The sequence below is a fragment of the Podarcis bocagei genome, assembly GCF_964188305.1.
Source record: "Podarcis bocagei genome assembly, chromosome: 10".
Taxonomy (NCBI): domain Eukaryota; kingdom Metazoa; phylum Chordata; class Lepidosauria; order Squamata; family Lacertidae; genus Podarcis; species Podarcis bocagei.
In genome coordinates this window covers 36,256,058-36,277,832 of record NC_138135.1, presented here as the reverse complement: position 1 = coordinate 36,277,832, position 21,775 = coordinate 36,256,058, and the positions used below count along the sequence as shown (strand labels likewise).

The 21,775-nt window shown below is 45.9% G+C and overlaps 2 protein-coding genes across 6 annotated transcripts in view; one reads left to right on the top strand and one right to left on the bottom strand.

The window, feature by feature from the left end:
- The window catches only part of GSG1 (germ cell associated 1), a 114,070-nt gene that overhangs the window by 51,936 nt on the left and 40,359 nt on the right, over positions 1–21,775 (bottom strand). Inside the window, exons 2-3 of one of the 4 annotated variants that reach the window (XM_081209572.1) lie at positions 20,181–20,281; positions 1,997–2,090 (exon numbers count right to left, since the gene is read on the bottom strand). The exons of 1 other annotated variant lie outside the window; for it this stretch is intronic. The gene's annotated coding sequence lies outside the window, so the exon portion shown is untranslated. Of the gene's footprint in view, positions 1–1,996; positions 2,091–2,972; positions 4,653–20,180; positions 20,282–21,775 lie in introns of those variants that run through there. 2 more of the 4 variants (XM_081209573.1, XM_081209574.1) reach the window with 2 other exon arrangements.
- The window catches only part of EMP1 (epithelial membrane protein 1), a 29,511-nt gene continuing 10,011 nt past the window's right edge, over positions 2,276–21,775 (top strand). The window contains exons 1-2 of one of the 2 annotated variants that reach the window (XM_081209601.1): positions 2,276–2,443; positions 21,162–21,280. In XM_081209601.1, the coding sequence (XP_081065727.1) occupies positions 21,203–21,280 (78 nt within the window). In that variant the 5' untranslated portion in view covers positions 2,276–2,443; positions 21,162–21,202. Of the gene's footprint in view, positions 2,444–21,158; positions 21,281–21,775 lie in introns of both variants that reach the window. The other variant, XM_081209600.1, reaches the window with a different exon arrangement.

The window sequence follows — 21,775 nt, the reverse complement described above, 5'->3', positions numbered from 1 at the left end:
TTTCCACTTAATCAAACTTGCACATTCTTCCCCTTTAAGGGAGAAACACTGAGATTTAAGGCTTGTCTCCTTGCCTTTGTCCTACAAAATGTCATATTCTCCCTTTCAAAGTGTGGATTTTATCTTGACAAACATTTTCCTGGTCAAGTTCGTCTGCTTGTTCATCCTCACCAGCCTCCTTCTCTGCCCGTTCACAACCACACATCAGCCCAAGGCAGCCGCGATAATTCTCCCTCACAGCAAAGGAACACCAGGGAAGAATTTATGGATGTTCTTCTGAGAAGGGCTAAAGCTACTGTACATCAATAATTTCTCCGCACATGCCCACACCCAATCTCAACACGTTTTCCAGCATCATAAAAGGGACTTCTGGTAGACCAGCACAGCGGGCCAGAACAAGAAGCAGAAGAAATGATCCCAGAAAAAACAAGTATTGCTACTGAGGCACATTCAGTGCATAGTATAGCGTTAAATACCATGTATCAGATTTGGGGGGTGGAGAACATTTCCTTCTGGGCCAGCTTCTGAGAGATTGCATGCCAGAGGCAAAGATGGGAGGGGCAAGAGATGCAAATTTGTGTCATTATTTATTTATTTTAAGTAATTGATGACTCGCCTTTCACATGCATCTTACGATGATTTGCAAACATATCATAAATACATTTTTTTAAAAAATAAAACAGTACCAAAAAACTAGGATAGGTTTAAAAACAAGACAAAATAAAGAGATGCAGAAATCTTGTCCACCATGCGTTTTGTCCCGTGGGCTAATTTCTATGCTCTCTCATGCATCTGTCTCTGTCCTGCATCCTGACAAGCAAGGGTCTTTCTCAGAGTTCAAGGACACCTTTCCAGCCAAGCCAAAACAATCAAGAGTTTCGAAACAGGACTGGTGAGGGGCGTGGCCTGCAAGAAAGGAGGGTGCCTGTGAGGACTGCAATGTTGGGAGAGTCCCAAAGGACAGATCTAGAGGCCTGGAGGACTACCCTCTGACCCATGGGTAGGCAATCTAAAGCCTGGGGGCTGGATCTGGCCCAATAGCCTTCTAAATCCGGCCTGTGGACGGTCTGGGAATCAGCGTGTTTTTACATGAGTAGAATGTGTCATTTTATTTAAAATGCATCTCTGGGTTATTTGTAGGGCCTAGGAATTCGTTCTGTATTTTTTTCAAAATATAGTCTGGCCCCCCACAAGGTCTGAGGGGCAGCGGACTGGCCCCCTGCTGAAAAAGTTTGCTGACCCCTGCTCTGACCCCAGGGTCTTGGACGCAACACCCCTGGTGCAGTAGACTGGCAGCAGGGACAACATTGCCTTCCCTGGTGCACACCTCCAAGGTCTCAACTGCTAACTCCTGGAGACTCCTGGGCCTCCTCCTCACTCTCATGGCCAGTTCGCTTGCCCTCTCTGAGCCTGCAAGCAGTGACAAGAGTGAAGAGGTGAAGCACCCCACTCCTCTTGCCTTGTGCTGTCCCTCTGGGCAGTTCTCCATCCTGGGCCCAGCGGGAGAGGGCAGGGAAGCTGTGAGAAGGTGAGGTGAGCCCGCTCAGAGTGGAGAGTGGAATCGCTGGGGGCACATTGCTCAAGCCCCCAAACCTGAAGGCAGCAAGGAATTAGCACTGTGCTGCAGGTGGCACAGAGTAGGCGCTCCACGTGGAGACATCCAGACCACAGAAACCAGTCCTCTGCCTGTGGGAGTGCCTTCAGGAGAACGCCACGATGGACACACCCTGCAGCGTTGGACAGCTTGGCATTCCAAGGAGTCAAAGTGCACTCCATCCCCTTGTACTTCTTTCCTTGAACAGGCAACGTTCCTGGCATTGTGGCCAAGGAGGGTGGCGTCAGCTAAGTGACTCACGAGGACATCACTACCCAATGTACCCAGGCAGCTGTTGCCCTGTTTGTTTATACTGGATGTATCCCCTTTGCATTGTTACCACATCTGTAACTATGTTTTTTTTATGGTTGGCAACCATTACTCAAGATTTACTAAACAGACCTGGCCAGGGTGTCTTCTCTCGTGTGACTCATCAGGCTTGAAGTCACTCCTTTCTGCAGCGTAGGCTGGGGTCCCCCTCCTCTTGCTGCTGCTCCTGTTGCATCAAGCCATAAAAGAGAGAGAGAGAGAGAGAGAGCGAGAGCGAGAGAGAGAGAGAGGGGGGGGGGAGGCTTTGCAATAGCTGGGTCCCCGCCCAGAAACTTCTGGCTCACTGCCAAGCAAGCAGGGCGTAGTATATTTTAAAAAAAAAAAAATTCATGAAAGCCAGACTGATTCATAGAAACTCTTCTAAAGCACAGTCAAAAAGACACCACCCATCCCAGCACACCAGCAGGGGAAACTTATAACCCTCGCCAGCCAGAGCACTCCCTTCACTGCAGCTCTGAGTTTCAAGGCAGCCGGAGTTCAAGAGCCCAGCTCCTTCTACAAAAGACCTCTTTCTCTAAGGTAAGGATGCTTCCCAACAGAACCTGACTGTGCCTTGTGACTGTGCAATTTTGTCTTGCTCAGAACTAGCACCTGCCTGTCTTTCCTCTCCTCCACTTTCGGGCTCGCAAAGTTTCAGAGAGTTTGGAGAGGGGGGCAGGCTGTCCTTGATTTTAATGCACTCACCCTGTTGCTATTTAATTCATTTGGAAGACGTTTCTTGCTGGCATCCCAGACACTGGATTCCTTGAAACAATTAGAATATGGGGGTTCACTTAGAAGAGGGAAATGGAACGAAGTGCCTAATGGGTGACTGTTGCAGAGAGGGGAATTGCTACATTCCTGTATTGTGACACGCATGCATTTGCAAACCTTGCGGGCAAGTGAAAGTCAAAATCTAAAGAAAAGTCAACTGAAGGAAGGGCTGACGCTTGCCACAAGGGTGACCACAATTCAGTTACTCTGGAAGAAACGGGCTGTGAGTTGCGGCACAACCCGTTTCTTCCAGAGTAACTGACTCTGCTCAATATATTGTCCCTGCACTGTGTACTGTGAGTCTTCTTCTGTTGCATTAGCAGGTCTGGTCTGCGACACTTGGGTCCCTTCCTGAGCCCTCATAGTTAGAAGGATTTAACTTGAGCTGGGAAGATTCCCAGCTAGCAAGAATGATGTTGAATACGCCCTTTCAGTTGGAAAAGTAACAATGGTTTTTAAAGTGGGGGCGGTTATTTGAAGTGGGGTGGATCTACACAGATTGGAGTGTCTTAACAGGTTGTAAACTATTGGGCTGGGTGTGGAACTGGAACACATAGCTTAGCGTGCCTTCCTTTCCCCAGAAATTCCTCTGGGGAAGGAAATCCTTTAAGGGCCATCCCTTAATAAAGTTATATTGCACTGATTGGACTGAAAGAGTGAATTAGCTAATGGGCACAACAAGTGCATTGTTTGAGTGCAGATTGTGCCATGCACACGCAGTGTTTTGCAACGCAGATGGCACCGTTGTCACGAGCAATTTCTACATGCCTCTTGGTGCTCCTGCCAAGTATCACCTGCGCAGAGTGATATTTAGCTGGCAAATATTATTAAATGCTTTGCACCCAAGGCAGTTAAGCACTTGTGGACCTTCAAATAGAGGGATCTTCCACTGAGGTCAGCACTTTGCTGCATTCCAGTAGTGGATCAAACAAGAAAACATTTCAAGGATTATATTACAGTTCCCCACCTCCATCGGCTCAGAAGTAGGTCTCACCATGGCCATTTGGTCTTATTTAGGTAAATATGCATAGCACTGCAACTTTATACTCACCTGTCAAAAAGGCCTCTGGTTAGCATTATAGATCTTTATTTATTTTTAAATGAAAGATTATATATATGTAACTGAAGTGGTGGTGGAGGAAAGATTTTGTTTGAATCGACTTGCACACTGCCTGAAGGAATGCAGCTTTCCCTAGGTGTGGCCCATTTCAACATGTTTCCAGGGAGGGGAGGGTTCTATCTCCTCGCACAGACAATACTGTAAAGGGAACAAAACTCCATTTGGAGGAAGAGATGACTCAGTTTGCCCCTAGTACAAACCAAGCTGGCCCTGTTAAGTATTCCCTTCAGCAGTCCCATCCAAGTACCTGGAATGATCCAAACTTTGCCTCCAGATTCATCCCATGCTGCTAGCAAGAAATATATATAAATATAAATGCCTAAGAGGTGAAATGGGCAAGGCCCATTAAGCTCATGCTTAAACGCAGATTGCTTCCAGATAACACGGCACTGCAGAACCCCCTAATTAAATGGGCAATTATTTAGACTTTCATGTTAATGGTGCACAATATCCTTGGCATATGCTTAGCCTATAGCATGAATATTTCACGAATGCTCGGGATCAGCCATGTTGTGCTAGCTAAGGCATGCCCACCGAGGAAGAATTATGACTTCTGCTTTGAAGACATAGAGGTGCATCGCATCCTGTGGGTTGCATTCCAAATAGAATGCTTTTATTTGTGCATGATACCTTTGATCTTTGCGCTATTAAAAACGAATATATGTGTGAATGATAGCTGGTGCTGGTTTTATGTTTGCATTAGCAGGTGTGGATGACGCAAAAGGCCCTTCTGGGCTCACATGTGGAGAAAAACCGCACCTTTGCTTTTTAACTGCTTTTTAACTTGGAAGGGTAGGGAACTTCCACCATGGGCCAAAGAAGGCTGATGGAGTCAAAGTTGGGAAGACTCATAGACAAATACAGTGGTACCTCAGGTTAAGTACTTAATTTGTCCCGGAGGTCCGTTCTTAACCTGAAACTGTTCTTAACCTGAAGCACCACTTTAGCTAATGGGGCCTCCTGCTGCCGCCACGCCACTGGAGCATGATTTCTGTTCTCATCCTGAAGCAAAGTTCTTAACCCGAGGTACTATTTTTGGATTAGCGGAATCTGTAACCTGAAGCGTATGTAACCTGAAGTGTATGTAACCCGAGGTACCACTGTAAGTGGGGCAAATGTTTCAGAGCTTTCTTTCCCCCGTCCCACCTCACTCCATATGTTTAAAGCAAGGCTTGATGAGTGCTAGATGGACTTCAAGAACAGGAGAGATTCTCTCACAAGCCGGGAAATCGTCCCCCAGTTGGATCATGTTGCAGATGCATCATGTGCAGTGCGCCCATGATTTTTGGGTGGTGTACTGCACGTGCCATGCCATGTGATAGAGGGCTTTGTGTGGCCATGAAAGCTGTGGTTGGGCTGAGAACCATTCTGGAATGTTTCAGGTGACTCAGCCTGTGGTGTGTAGGAGGGGAAGAGAAGATGGTGCTTGCTCAAGGAACCTCACATGGCAGGGAGAGGGGCCCACCATATCTGCTGCCTTGCCTGCCACTTAGCCACAGCCCTGTTGGATCAGATCAAAGGTCCAACTATTCCAGCATCTGGTTCCCACCAGTGGATAGTCTGAGATACCTCTGGGAAGCCCATAAGCAGCACAGGAAGGCAAGGGTTTTGTTGTCGTTGTCTTTTTCCAGCATCTAGTATTCATTTTGCAGAGATACTGCATCTGAACATGGAGGTTCCACTTATTGCTCATGGCCAGTAGCCACTGATATGAAATGACAACTATCATTATTAGTCATCCAGATCCCACAAGCAATCATCATAAGGCATCAGTCCTGTTGGTTGCCCTCAGCTAACTGGCAGTCTAAACCTTCCTCAGTAGCTTATGTGCTTGTTAAGGTCTTCACCAGTGTGGAACCTACTGCCAAAGGCAAGTGGCAGCTCTGGAAAAGGCCTTCTCTGTGGTGGCCCCTCAATGCTGGAATGTACTCCCCAGGGCTGCTTGTCTGGCATCTAGGATGATAAGTTACAGGCACTACTAGATCAAGAACTTAAAAGAAAAATTGCCCAGGCCTTTCCCCTGGCTGGTAAATAAATAAATAAATAAATAAATAAATAAATAAATAAATAAATAAATAAATAAATAAATAAATAAATAAATAAAGGGGGGGAGAGAAAAATATGATCCTAACTATTTTATAGTTTTTCTTTTTACTTTATTTCAATATTAATGCTGCTTTATTTTCATATTGAAGGCTGGTATTTGTTTCAGTGACATTTTAATTAATTCTCTGAAACATTTAAATGTAAACATGGAATATAATTTTTAGACAAATAAACCTTTTTTTATAGGTTCTCTGTACTCGTTCCACGCAGTTTATTTCTAAAAAGAAATCCATAATTTATGTTTCTGTTCCTGGCATTTCAAAAGTAGGATGGGATAAAATCTTATCACCAGCCTTGGAGTGCCAGGGTATGGCCTGAAGGCATGTGAGGCCACCACCTCGCTGAAGCTAAGCAGGTTTAGGTCTGGTCAGTGCCTGAATGAGGTTTAGGTCTGGTCAGTGCCTGAATGGGTGACCACTTGGCAACCCCCATATATGTCACCTTGGGCTACATGATGCCAGAGGGATAGGATAAAGAGGAAGAAGAAATACAAGAGCACAAGTGTAGATCTGGGTTCGTATTTGGCTCTTTAACTTGACTGCATTTTATGAAGCGGGTCAGAGGCTATGCCTTTGAAAGAAATGAAAGGCTTCTTTCTTGGTGTCTTGAGAGGAGATTCAATGAGTACAAAACTTGGTGCAACTGATTCGGAGCAAGGCACAGCAGAAATATGACTTCCTCAAACTGTACTATGGATAAGGAGAAGGTACTTGAGCTCCACATCTGAGCACTCCACCAACACCCAGCAAGCTCAAGCCATTAGCATGGTACACCCTTGACTCTTCCTGGAAACAAGTGAATGCAGGATCACAACCCTTCTGTAAGAGACACAGCCTTCCAAAGCCTACTTGAAATGATCTGTATAATGTCTGTCTGGAATACGTCCTTGAGCTCTGAAAATGCCTCGTTTCCTTGATGGAAGACAGTGTGCGTTATCTGAGAATGTGTGGAACTAGACTGCTAGGTGACATTTATATTGGTTGCCTTGCCCACTTTCGTCTCTTTCCTCGCCCACCACTGCCATGCAACTCTCAGGTGTTTCAGGTAGGACTGTTACAACTTTAGCACTCCATTGCAGCCAACAGACTTGCTTGGTTCTGGGGGTAGGTGTGGTGCCCATGAAAGTTTTCCCAGATTGCAAATCTGCCCATGTCTTATGTGACATCAAGACATATACCTCTGAATCCATTTGTGTGTGTGTGTGCAAATGTCTGTAGCCCAGGTCATCCTATTACCTTTAAGAAAACGGCAAAAGCATCTTTGAACATTGGTTTAGTTTTCCTAGTTCGCACTGAGGGAAGGAGAGAGATTTCCAGCAAATCAAAATAGCTTCAGCCATGGCCACACCCTTTGTTGTGAGGGGGAAGAATCACCATCGGATAAGGGTTGCTTGGGAGGGGCATTTTTAATTGACTAAAAACATTTGCATTTTTTATGCAAACTGACAAATTGACTAAAAACATTTGTATTTTTATGCAAACTGACCAGCCTAATATATGGATCTCCAAATTGTGTAATTCAATCTGTGGCTAAAAAAAAAAAATGTACTAAGGTATGCGAAAGGAAAATGTAATTTAGGGTAAGAGGCTTAGGAACGTGTACATTGCAATAAAAATGTGTATTTAAATTGGGTTTACAATGCTCTAAAATAGGTGTTTCAAACATTTCAAAATATGCGTTTAAATATGAAACGGATACATTTTCGTATGTGGGATTTAAAAAGAAGAAATTCATGGCTTAATGTGGAAACAGAGCAGAATGAACACATGCAATACAGCAATAGACTGATCTGTCTGCCCCTAAGCTTGCATGGGCTTTTCTTTTAAATAAAAAATGGGAGAATGTGGACTCATAGTTCCAGCTGGACACACCCTATTCCCCCCCCCTCAAGACCTCTTTATTACTCTTGGGAGTCGTCTGTGGTGAGCACATGGGCTGGCTGGACTGACACACCCCATGATAAAAGAGAGCAGAGTGCAGGCACATTTTTTCCATCTTACAGAGTCAGGTCAGAGTCTGAGAAGTGCTAAAAGGCAAAATGCTGGCATCCAATGCCCATGGGTGTGATGCGTCAGGGCTGTGGTCTTTCTAAGGAGAAGGGGCAGGAACCTATAGGAAGGGAGATGAAGTGGCAGCGAGGGGAAAGGAGACCAAAGAGCAAAGAACTGAAGGACCCTAGCCAGGAACACAGAGTGTCCCAGGAGTGGAAGAAGCTTAACTGGCTACTTTTGCAGTTACAGTACATCCACTCTGAAACTAGTTATATCTGTTGCAGGCAAATATTGAGGGTTACTTTGTGTGCATTAGCTACCTCTCTGGGCATTCTCTGGCAACCTCTTGTACAGTGGTACCTCGGGTTAAGTACTTAATTCGTTCCGGAGGTCCGTTCTTAACCTGAAACTGTTCTTAACCTGAAGCACCACTTTAGCTAATGGGGCTTCCTGCTGCTGCCATGCCGCCGGAGCACGATTTCTGTTCTCATCCTGAAGCAAAGTTCTTAACCTGAAGCACTATTTCTGGGTTAGCGGAGTCTGTAACCTGAAGCGTATGTAACCTGAAGCGTATGTAACCTGAGGTGCCACTGTACTCGTAAATCACCTCTTGCAATTGCATTCCCACCCGTCCCATCTTTACAATATATCTTTTCAATCAAAATGGGGATTTTAAAACTTGACTTGGAAATGGAACCAGAAGGTGGCAATCCTTCTGCAGCATTAGGATAATAGGAAACGGACTTATACAGAGTTAGACCATTGGTCCTACTAGCGCAATATTGTCTACACCAGTGTTTCCCAAACTTGGGTCTCCGGCTGTTTTTGGACTACAACTCCCACCATCCCTGACCACCGGTCTTGCTAGCTAGGGATGATGGGAGTTGTAGTCCAAAAACAGCCAGTGACCCAAGTTTGGGAAATGCTGGTTTACACGGACTTGCAGAAGCTTTTCCTGGATCTTGGTCAAGAAATGTTTTGTAAGCAAGGACTGCCTGAAACCCCAGAGAGCTGCTGCCAGTCTGTGTAGACAATTCAGAGCTAGAGGAACCAGTGGTCTGACTCAGTATAAGGCAGCTTTCTGTGGTTTCCAGCCCTACCTGGAGATGCCAGGAACGTGAGACCTTTTGCCTTGAAATCACATGCCCTAAGCCTGGCTTTCAACATTACATAGCTGTGATCTTCTGCCTGTGTTGCTGAACCAAACACCCCAGGGGAAAGTCAAGCTAGGGCATTTCTCATGCCACTGTTGAGATTTGCAAACAGCAGCCAGAGGATTTCCAACTTTGCAACTGGCATTTTCAGCTGTCCCTTTGACAGCTGCTGGATGTTCAGCAATTATCAGGTTTTCATGGCATGAGGAGAAATGTTGTCACCTGCTAATTACTGCATATCAAGATACTCTTAAAGCAGGCTTGGTTGCAGGCAGCATCAATAAATTCAATGCAGGATATTATTATTATTATTATTATTATTATTATTATTATTATTATTATTATCAGCTTTATTTTTATTTCAGGTTGTTGACTGTGTTGGACAGAAATATTGGTACATATTAAAAAAAAAAGACAGACTAGTAACTGTTTTGGAGGACTAGTAGCTTTGCAAGGCTATCTGAAAGGTAAAACTGCAGGAGTCTGGTTTAGAAATTGGCAACCCTAAGCAACAGCCTGGTGGCAGTTTTGATGAATCAAGAGAATAGTTTATTGCAGTCTTTGGAAATCTGCTCATATGTTATGACTTTTTTTATGAATCTTTTCCTGGTCCGCCTGAGAAAAATGAATCAAATCTGTTATGAAAACATACATGTTTTTGTTGCTCTGCCCCGGTCAAGTCAGAGGTGGAGTGTGTGCCTGTAGTTGCATGCTTCAATCAGGCCAGTAGCCAAAAACCACATACCGTATTTTTTGCTCTATAAGACTCACTTTTTCTCTCCTAAAAAGTAAGGGGAAATGTGTATGCGTCTTATGGAGCAAATGCAGGCTGCGCAGCTATCCCAGAAGCCAGAACAGCAAGAGGGATTGCTGCTTTCACTGTGCAGTGATCCCTCTTGCTGTTCTGGCTTCTGAGATTCAGAATATTTTTTCCCCTTATTTTCCTCCTCCAAAAACTAGGTGCATCTTATGGTCTGGTGCGTCTTATAGAGTGAAAAAATACGGTGATCTGTTTCCCATGAGCCTTCCTAAAACTACCAGAGATTGACTGCATTTCTCAATTATGACTTGAACCCACCATGTTTTTTCCTTCTTACGATTCTAATTCATTCCACCAGGGATAGCTCAGTCAGAGTCGTGAGTTCGAGCCCCACGTTGGGCAAAATATTCCTGCATTGTAGCGGGTTGGACTCGATGATCCTTGTGGTCCCTTCCAACGCTACCATTCAAGGAATCGATCTCTGCCCCATCTATGATTCTATAGTTCTATGATTTGCATAACAGCTTTCATTTTAAAGAAATTCCTGGGCAGTTTGCTGAACAATGAAAAAATCAATATATAATGCAATTACAAGTTTAAAAGCCGCTGTCAATTAAGTAGCATTGCTATCAATTATAGAAGCCAGAAATGCCACGGACTGGTTTTTAACAGTGGGGGAAAGCTCAGGCAAAGAGATATGTTTTGATTTGTTGGCTGAAGCAACCCACAGGCAGTGCCCACCTGATCTAGAGACAGACATTCTGCACCTTTTTTCCTCCTTTCCCTTTCTTTTTTTCTTGCCAGAACCCCAAATCAATGAGCTCCAACCAGATCAGTCAAACCTATACAGGGTTTTGTTCTCAGGGTTGGAGGTGCTTCAACCTGCCTTTTTCATGAAGGGATGTATGGATATGTCACCAAAGGAGCATAGGCCTCTCATGCTTCCTTGCAAAGTGTGGGCTCGAGCGCAGCATCTATGAGGTGCAGCCCTATCCTGAACATTTGGCCTAGGCCAGTCTGTAGGGGCCCATTGCCCTTCAGCACCTGGTCCCTGTCACAACGCAAACACATTTCACAGTTTCTCTGTCAATGCACTGTGAAAGTTTCAAGAGCTCTTGAAGCTTTCTAAGCATGCAATTGACTATTTTAAAACACACACACGCACACAAAAACCCCAACCTGCAACACAGAGCCTTTGTTAATGCCTTGTGAGTGGCACATAAACGCAACTGGCACATAAAGGTGTTGGTTTGGGGGAGACACGTCATGCTTTTAAAGTGGGTTGTTTAGGCTGGGGAAAGACCTCTGGGTGGCATCCATTCATTGCTGCTTCTCCCGCCCTGCCTGCTGTGTGCTTCTGTTGCCTTTCCCTCTTTGCAGGGCGGGTGCTAGGAGGGAGGGAGGGAGGGAGGGAGGGAGAGAGAGAGAGAGAGAGAGAGAGAGAGATACAGTATCTTCCGCCAGCGGTTGCTCTTGGCTGCCTTCCAGGCCTCAGGCAGCTGCCTCTGCCCCTCCCTGCTGCCAAGAAAGCTTTGGAGTTTCTGCCGAGAGCCTCTCACACGGCTTAGTACTCTAGGGCTGCCACCCCCAGCAAAAGCGACTTCCCAGCCCTTGCCTCCGCAGCGGAGATTCAGCCAGTCTCCAAATGAATCACAGCCCCCGAGCTGGGAAAGCGAGAGACGTAGCTCATGTTTTCCACTCCTCCCCCTGCCACATGCTAGAGCAAAGCTCTTCCTCCAGTCTGCTGTTCAGAGACGGCATGGCCCAGTCTTGTTAGGCAGGGCTTGCTCAATGGGGATTTCCACTCCTCCCCTTGGGAGGTTGTTGCCTTGCTTTATGGGGTTTCCCTTCGAGGAAACCTCTCCCCAGAACCAGCTGACACATGTTCGGTTTGGCTAAGTCCCTCCACCCGTTTGCCCTGTGTGTTTGCATACTCCGGGGCAGCTAGCACCCACCCCACCCCGAAAGCTATTGCATGTTGTGTACACAGAGGGCCTATTCAGAAATCAAAAAGCCCTTAAGGGTGTACAAACAGACTCCCTCCCAGGGGATCTTCTTGTTGAAAGACTCAACTGGCCAGGTCAGCTTGAAGGGTCAAGTGTAATGGGACTGGAGCTATTTGATTTATGTAGCCAGTAGCAGCAGCAGCAGCATCACAATCATGCATTTATTTATTTTTTAAGCATTTTTAAATGGGGCACAGCCTCATGGCTCCAAGCAGCATCTTTACAAAGATCTCAGCAACAGCCTAGTCAAACAGAGCTGCGAGGAGCTCTGTGATCATGCAGCGTAGTTCCTTTCCCACTTTCTGCCAGCACCATTTTCAGATTAGCAGTGGGTTACATGGGCTGCTGAGATCCCAGCCCAGGGAACCCTCAAACTCCAAGGCATTCAGAATAGAGATGAGCAATGTTGGCTTCCCTCCGTTTCTCAGTTTTCCAACCTTAGGTTCAATTCTTCACATTTCCACATCCCTTTGCAAATGACGATCACTGCGCCCCAACAAATGAGTCAGTGGATGATGAGATCCTCATTCTGACTGAGGGTAACAATAACACTCATTTCCTTCCTGCTTGATGGCTGTGACTATCCAGGGTTTCCCAGACTTGGGTCTCTAGCTGTTTTTTGGACTACAACTCCCATCATCCCTGACCACTGGTCCTGGTAGCAAAGGATGATGGGAGTTGAGGGCCCCAAAACAGCTGGAGACCCACATTTGGGAAGCCTTGGACTATGCCTTCCTGCCACACGAAGTTGCATTCTAGCAGGATACAGACTCATTGGTCCAGCTAGCTCATTTGCCCACCATTCCCATGCTGACTGAGAGTCATGGGAGTTGTAGTCCAAAGTATTTAGAGCACACCAGGTTGGAGAAGGCTGGTCTTCTGTGAGCAGAAGTGGCTCTTGGGTACCTGAGGCAAATAGACATCTTTCCCAGCATCTTTGAACTGGAGATGCCAGGGCTTGAACTTGGGACCTTCTGCACTAGCTCAGTTGGTTAGATCATGGTGCTAATAATGCCAAGGTTGCTGGTTCGATCCTTGTATGGGACACCTGCCTATTCCTGCACTGCAGGGGGCTGGACTAGATGATCCTCAGGTCCCTTCCAACTCTACAGTTCTATGATGCTATGCATGCAAAGCAGGTATTCTGATTCTGGGCTACAACCCTCCCTCTTTATTTCTCACACCAGCAATGGTAAGGTGCTTTCGCCTGGAACAAAGCAGCAAAAGCAGGTCAGAATCCCTCTGCTCGTGTGCTGAGTTACTGAAGCCCCTGCTCACAATGCCCTTTCCCCAAGACATGAGGAGAAAATGACAGAAGTGACACTCACCTCTTTCCTTCCTCCTGTTAGCAGCTGGTTGGGGGTGTGAGCTTAAATGACCCAAGAACCCTCAATGCAATTGTTCTGATTGTGAGATGAATGAGATGCTTTATTGAGGGAGGCACTCAGTACTTGGCATGTCACAAATCTCACCATGTATTGTCCTCTCGCTTTTGATTCATCACTTTAATTTCGAAATGTCCTAGCGCTTGATTTAAGCCACTATTACCTCTATTACTCACCCTGTGAATCGGAGCTAACTTTCAAACTAGTGCATCTTCCAAATTTTGGGTGGGGTGGGATGAAACCCATTGCCAGAGGAAGAAAGCTACTCCCAAACCCTTCTTCTGGGATGTGGACCTCTCTTGCCCCTATTCTCCTTCTAGGTTGTGCATTATAGACACCTAGAGGCCTTGAGCTGAGTCAACCCCCCCAACCAGACCTCCTCTCTCCCTCCCCCTTTTCTCTGTGCCCCTCCACAAGCATCCACTCAATGGATGGTCTCCCCCTCCTAGTCTCTGGAAGCCTCCCAACTGTCCCTGTTTCATGGAAGGGATTTGATCACACTCTAGAAATGTAGGTTTGCATTGTTAAAGTGGATTCAAGCTCTCCGTCACAACAGAGAGGAAAGTGATGATGGAAAAACACACTGAAAAATGTGGGAAGGAGGAAATGAGTAACGGAGAGGCATATATAAGCACTCTGCAAGCAAATCAGGATGAACGATCCTTGTCATAATGGCCACACAAACAAATCAGAACAAATGTTTGAATAAAGACTAAGTGTAACCACTGTGCAAGCAAATGAGGATGAAAGGTCATCTCTTCCAGCCAATCTTTTTCTCTTCTATCTCTTTCTGTCACTCCTTTTCTTCCATTTTTCTTCTGCCCACCCCTTTTCCCTCTCCTCTCTCCTGCTTCTTTCTCTCTTTCTGTGTGTATTATGGGAGGGGTGGGTGTCCTGTTGCCTGAGATGGAGGAAGGAGACTGCATAGCTGGTTACTATACAGGTGAGATGTGGGAAGTGGCGACTGAGAGACCACTTTGCAGCACAGGAGCCCTGCCAGGTTTGGGAGAACTGTGCCTCCACATCCACCCTCTGCCCACAGATCCCTGAGCATGCTGCACGCCCTCACAATGCAACAAATTCTTCCATACTCCACCACTTGCCTTGGTTGTAGAGGCAGCAGGCTAACAGGGGAAACCTTCTGTTTGGGCAATATCTTTGCTTCCCTACTAGGGACTCTGATGAAGGGATTTGAAAACTTGCTTTGCACCACCATGGCTTTGTCCTCTCCCACCCTTTGTATCATCACAAGCTGGGAAAAGGGATCTGAACCACCTGGTGAGCTGATTGTCATTCACTTCAGTTGGGATGATGCAGTATAATAAATCTGAGAATCCTGGTCTAAGAGGAATTCAGCACAACCCAAGCAACTTCCACCATGAAGGCTCCTTGGAATGTCCAAGAACATTCATAGCTCTGTGAGACTCCCCCTGGCCTTTCCCTATCCCACTCAAGGTTCACTGGATATTTCATCACACACCGTCAAAAGCCTTTTTACCGCTTTGAACCCTCGCATCAACTGCACTCTCACCCTCCCTTGCGCCTGTCCCTGGGTAGTTGATGATCCAACCAGTAAACAATTGAAGAAAGTCCCTCCACCCTCCCATGTCGTCTCCCTTCACCACAGCACTATTGATGTAGCAGTTGCGGCAGCAGCAACTGCATCCTGTATGAGGGAAGGAGCACATGCAGAAAATCCCAGGCTCAGTCCCTTGCATCTCTAGTTAAAAGGCAGAGATAGGGAACCCATAACCCTACAGATCTTGTTGGAGTACAGTCTCCATCAGCCCCAGCCAGCATGGTCAATGGTCAGGAAAGATGGGAGTTGCAGTCCACCTACATCTGGGGAGTTGCAGGGGTTGGAAGTTGTGGGAATGCAACTCAGCTTGCATTAAGGGTGATCGGATTTGTATGGAGAGATGGTAGATAGAGAGAGGAACCTCCAAACTTCCTAGACTGTCTTCCTAACCCAACTTGTACTTACATTTCCTATATTTCTCTACTGCTATTATTGAAGTTGCTTGATGGTGGGAGTTGTAGCCCACACACACCTGGAGAGTCACAGGCTCCACATTTCTGAATGAGGAGATTTTAAGTACATAAAAACATCCCTGCTGGATCAGGCCAGTGGACCATCTAGCCCAGCATCCCGTTCTCACAGTGGCCAACCAGATGCTTATAGGAAGATCCTGCAAACAGGACCTGAGTCCAAGAGCACTCTCCTCCAGCCCTTTCTAGCAACTGGTATTCAAAGTCATTCTGCCTCTGACAATAGAGGTAGAAGATAGGAAAGAGTCCTGAATGAGACCTCAGAGAGCTGTTGCCTGTCAGAGTGGGGAGTACTGGGTCAGATGGACAAAAAGTCCGTCTTGGTATATGGTAGCTTTGTACCTTTCCCATGATTGAGGTTTAAGGACATGAGTTTGGTCAACCACCGTACGAATCTGCATTCCTCTCCGGCAGTCCTTCATCTGATAGAGGATCTAAATGCAAGCGTTCTCCTCTGACCCTTGACTGCAATCTTCTAGCCTGACATCCTGCATAACATGAATGAGTTCATTGTCCCAAGTGATATTGTGACAGGGGGGCCTCACCTTTTCTGCATTCCAGGCCGGAGCTACAGATGCTGATCTTCTCGCTTGACAGAACAGCAGGAGTCAGGGTGACTTTTTGTTTGTTCAGAGGCATGCAAAGTGTTTGTTTCTTGCAGAAGGGTGAGGCCACAATAAAATATCACAGGCATGTGCGGTGCGTTGTGTGCATATTTCCTCCCACCTCACTGCAGGTGCAGTTGATCTTTAGCAAGCATTTACTAGATAGAAATCTGGTCCTGACATTTCCAGGGCTTCTCCCCGCCTTCACATCCCAACACAAACGAAATGCCCAAAATCTGTCTTTCAGTTTGCCCTGTCCTGCTCACATGTGTGTCATGCCACTTTAAAAAATGATGGCTTCTCCCAAAGAATCCTGGGAACTGTAGTTTGTTAAAGGTGCTGAGAGTTGTTAGAAGGCAGCAGACCGAGGATGCCTTCAACTCAGAAAAAACTCATTAAACTTTCTATCATTCATCCTCTGTCAGGATTACCTGAGCATGGTAAAGCAGCAATCAGGCAAGACATCAGAACCCTTGAATTTCCAGGCAAAAACAGAAAAGAAGCACTTTGGTGTGGTAAGCTGTTTATTAGGAAACAACCAACTATAAGCAAACAAACACAAATTGGGTGTGGGTGTGTGAATAATTTAAATGTAGGTGTCGAAGAACAGCAGATCTATCCATTAAGCAAATCAGGAAATTTCTTGCCAAGAAGAAACCACTTTGGCATGTGGAATATCTCTATATTTTTTAGATAAAAAGTGATGCTGGATATCCAGCAAACAGCAGCAAACCATGAAATTGCCTGAGACGAGGGGTGCTCATGGAGTCTTATGGGGGCTTAATACTGTAAACGGGTCATTCAGATATTGCAAAAGAGTCGTTGGCAATAAGTGGCTTTTTAAAAACCTTTCCAATTTCTCATTCAAAAGGTAAATCTGGGTTAAATGGGGAGGAAATGCAGATGACAACAATGTTGCATGGATGCTTCCAAAAGCACACATGCGTGTGGCACATTGATCCCATAGAAAAACACCTCTCTGGAAGCACCCAAGGACTCTGTGTGCGGTCAGAGGGACTCTCTTAGTTATGGCTGACAGATTGACAATACAAGGATGCCCCTGTAGTTAGATTTTATGGGGAGAAAGATTCTCTCACCGTCACCACAAGTCCACCTCTTATTGCAAAGCCTTGCATGGAATGCAGAGGTTTTTGTCTGGAAGGCTTCCTTGCAGAGAGAACAAAAGTGAAGTGGAAAGCTAAAGGCAAAGTGGAAGCAAGGATGAGGCCCTAGAGGGGTAAGAGGCAGCAGGAAAGGGCGAGGCTTGTGCACACCAGGAAATGTTTCATCTTGGACAGCTTTAAGAGGGAGTTTGAGAAATGCATGGAAGATCAGGCTACCAGTGGCTGCTAATCCTGGTGGCTGTGTGCTCCTGGGTCAGAACCAGTATCTTTTAACACAAATTGCTGGGAATCACAAGAAGGAGAGTGCTGCCGTGCTCCTGTCTTGCTCGAAGGCTTCCCAAGGCTTCTCGTAGGAATCTGGCTGTCCACTGTGAGGCGCAGAATGCTGGATTAGCTGTGCCTTTGGTCAGATTCAGCGGGACCTTCCTTGTGATCACGGAAGAAATGCTTTGAGACAGAACCGAAAGGAGAAGAAACGCCTCCCTGCCCGGACCTGTGTGCAACTCATTTGGTTAATTCTGAGCATTTGTGCTGGCTATTTGTTGATCCTGGTGCAGGATAAGTGGTAAGGAGCTAGTAAAGTTTGACAGGCCTGGTAAAAATGGAGGGAAACAGTACCATTTTGTTCCAAGAAAGACCCAATAATTTTAAAAAGCTGCTGTCTCTCTCGCACACAAGACTGCAATTAGATGGAGAGGAGGGAGAGGGGAAGGTAGAATAAATGAGTAACACATGTGACTCTGCAGAGGCCTGTGGTTAAGACGTCCGTGGAATGCATCATTACAGGGAAGCTGTGCTGTTATATTGTCTCCACTCCCCCCTTTCTAATCTCCCACTGCATTTCTTCCTGATAACTGGCTGCTGGACCATGCCCCTGGATGAATCCAATAAACCCTGAGAACTCTGCACTGACGTTGGCTGCAGTCTTAGACACACTTACCAAGGAATAAGTCCCAGTGGAATCATGGGACGGCTTCCTTCAGAGTAGAAATGCATCAGATTGCACTGCTGGCAGACAACCTTGCTTGGATCTCACCAATGAGTTAGACCAGGAGGTGGGCAGATCAGCATCTACTGTCAGATCACCGAGTGATTTGCAGAAGGAAGCTGCCTTTATAGCAAGCAAGGCTATGGGTCCATCTACTTCAGTTTTGTTAGCAGAGTCACTAACAGGTTGTGAAGGGACTTGGTGTGGGAGCATCACCATTGTCCTAATGGTGGCACTTGGACAATATGCCCTGAGGTGCTGAGAAATCTTCACATCTAGAGTGGGCAAGCAGTTCCAATGAAATAGAAGATACTGTCTGGGGCTTCTGTTGGGAATCCGGTTGGCCACTGTGTTAACAGAATGGTCGGCTATTCAGCTGGGCTGTTCCTATGTTCTTAGGACACTAATGCATTGCATGCAGAAATTGCTCCTGATAGGGGGTGGCCTGAGCTCCAGTGGCAGTGATCCCACAAAGGGTACCCAAGGGCCCTGGACATAATAGGAATTAACATGGCAACCCTCTGCCTGTTGATGTGATGTCCTACATCAGTGTTGCCACTTTGAGTGATGCAGGTGAAAAGCTATTCAGAAACCAGTATGACCTACTTCTTTGGGGTGAGGTGGAGGGAATATTTAGGGCTAAAGAATTAGCTCAGGTATAAGAGGCACAAGGAGAACCAAAGCAGGCGTCCTTTAGTAAAAAGGAATTCTGAGAAGGGCTATCAATGATTTCTCAAGAAAAGCTCAGCAGCTGCTTCTATTTCTCAGCAACGATGAGTGACTAAGAAGACATTAAAGGTTCCCCCCCGCCCCAAACAAAAATAGTCGGCCCCACTGAGAAATCCCTCGGTTAATCAGAGCTTGTTGCACAGACAGGAAAGAATGGGAAAATGAATCAACTTAATTGCAAATAAATGGTGGCTTTCTTCAGAAATGTACTGAGGCAAGGTCACTGTATTAGAAAGGGTTGGGTGGGTCCCATGTTTCAAAGCATGACTTGTTCTTCTGCAGGAACTACTACAGTAATCTCATTGATCCCTCCCTCCCAACAACAAGCCTTCCTAAATGCCATTGCGTGTGGCCTGAAAACCGTCTAGCACACAGCTGATGGGGATGCCAGCCACAACCCTGGCAACTTAGGGCCAGCTTATGCAAGCAACAGAATCAAGTGGCTGTGCTTCTCCTGGACTGTACCACTTCACAGTGCAAGAGGGAGAATTGGACTTGGTGTCCAAAAACGCAGTTACTGTACAAACAGGCACTTGGTTACACAATTCAAGAAAAGCTAGCAGTCAAAAATGGAAATTGTTACTAGGTGAAGGCACAAAACTTGTCAATGAATCAGCTGCTTCATTAGGAAGGAAAACCCTAATCCAACAAGTCCCCCCCCCCCGCCCTGCATCTCTCAATGTCAGATCATGGCAATGTCTGCATGTTTCCTATGACTCACTGCTGCTGCCATTATCAGAGTCCATTTTACTGAAATCCTCCAGGAAAGTGGCACAGCATGACTGTGCTCTTGCAAAGTTCCTGCTGTATTCAATGATGCTTTGCACAGGGGAAATCCCATGCCCTTGCTGCATATCACTGCAGTCTCTGACTGACAGATATCCTTTTACTCACAGCATAGCTACAGAATAGCAAACTCTTATTATTTCCATTTTACAGACAGAAGACTGAGATACCAGAAGATTGTATGGTCTTGGGTTTTTCAAGAAACTGTTTAGCAGGCCCACTATCAGACATATCCAGGCCCTTGTTATACCACAATCTACTGAATCCCACATCACCTCTTGGAACTGGTATTTGGAGGCATTCAGCAACTTAGCTAACCTCCCCCTGAAGTCTCAGGTTTGCCATTTGGGTGCTTGGCTGGATTTGGTCCTGGATGTCCAGATTCAGCGGTGGCGAGGAGACTTTTGCAGAGATATGGCCAGACTATTGACCAGAGCATGTGATAGGGAGCATGTGATGACTCACATGTTCAGGAGCAGTTCAAGAGAGGGCCTTCTTGGTTACTGCTCCCAGGTTCTGTAACGTCATGCCAAGGGAGGCCCATATCATTCCTTCTCTGATGACCTTCTGTCAGCAGGCAAAAATGTTTTTATTCATACGGGCCTTTGAACTCATAGGTTTTTATGGCCATTGTAAATATGTTGCAATTGAACGTGGTTTTTTTTTATCAGTTTTGCTTTAACTGATGTGCTTTACCTACCTTTTATGAATGTTTTTCATTTGCTATCATGTATTTTGAAGTGCATCTTGTTTCTGTGAGCTGTTTGGAACACCATTTGGTGGGAAAGGCAAGACACAAATCTGAAACAGACAAATTAATAAATAAACAACACATAGCCAAATTGTAGAGCAAACTGCATGAAACATGGGAAGCCCATAACTGGATGTCCTGATGTAATACAAGGATAGGCCACTCCCTTGAATTAATTGGTTGTAGAAGGGAAAACATGCAGGCACAATATGGGTGCCTGTATATTTTCCTCTCCATGGATGATAGCAAGTAGCGAAGTTGGGTGATGATGAGATTGTGTTAGGGCCAGGATAACCCCTGATCCAAACTGCCCCTTCTCTTGTATGCATTTAGAATAAGAAAATAATGTTGGGAGATCCAATCTTGGCATCTCCATGTAACATCTAGACACGTGATGTGCTTAAGGATGTTTTGAGGGATGTGACAAGCAAATTTCCCTTCTTGACTCTGACATTTACCCTTTTGCTTGGAGCACAAAGCTGAGATATGAAGTACCAGGAGATCATGGTGGAGCAGGGTCTTGTGGTGAGAATAAAATGGGGGGAGAACACCACATAGCTACCCTGAGCTCCTTAGAAGGAGGGTGGGGTAACATGTAATTTCAAAAGTGTATCTTTTCTTTTAAAAATTCTCATACCTATAAACTTTCTTTGAAGCTGTAAACGCATTCAATCTAATTTTCTACACATCCCTCGTTTCTCCACAAACCGGCTTTTAATTTCCTGAAAAACGAGCTGCAGTACTTACAGTGCCTCAATAGCATTTCAGGGTAATTAAACAGAGGATTTGCTCGCATTTGCAGAACCAAGGTGTTGATTTTGTCACTACCTTTCATTTCTTGAAGATACACAGTGATTTTTTAAAAAACAATGTTCTTTTGATTCAGCACCGGTTTCATATGCTGCTGTCTTTCTGTTTTCTCCCCAGTAGACTTCTCTGCGTTGGAGAGACCCTTGCCGTGAGGAGCCAAGATGTTGGTACTACTGGCTGGTATTTTTGTGGTCCACATTGCCACGGTCATCATGCTCTTTGTCTCCACCATTGCCAATGTAAGTAGCAAGCAAGACTTCCCCAATGGCCGTTCCTTGGGCAACATGGACAGGGCCTTTTGATCTCCTCCAGTCTGACACAGAATAAGGGAACAAAAGCATCAAAGGCTCTCATGCTGAAAGTGCTGGCCATTCTTTGGAGGCACACCCCAGAGGATAGGCCTGGAATCTATGGGGCAGAAGCAGATTTCAGCTAAACGTTAGGAGAATCTTCCTAACAGCAGATGCTGTTTGACAACAGACCCACAGCAGGTGGGGCAGGCAAGGCCCTTCTTTCACTGTATTGCAGATCATACATGGGACCGGACTAAAAGGTTGCAGGTTTGATCCCCGTTAGGAGCAGCTCCATATTCCTGCATTGCAGGGGGGTGGACTAGAACTAGATGATTCTTAGAGTCCCTTCCAACTCAAAGATTCTATGCTTCTATCTCCTTGGTCCCATCCAAGTCAACCACCTATGATAAGGGCTAATTCGGTGAGGCTAACAATAGGCTT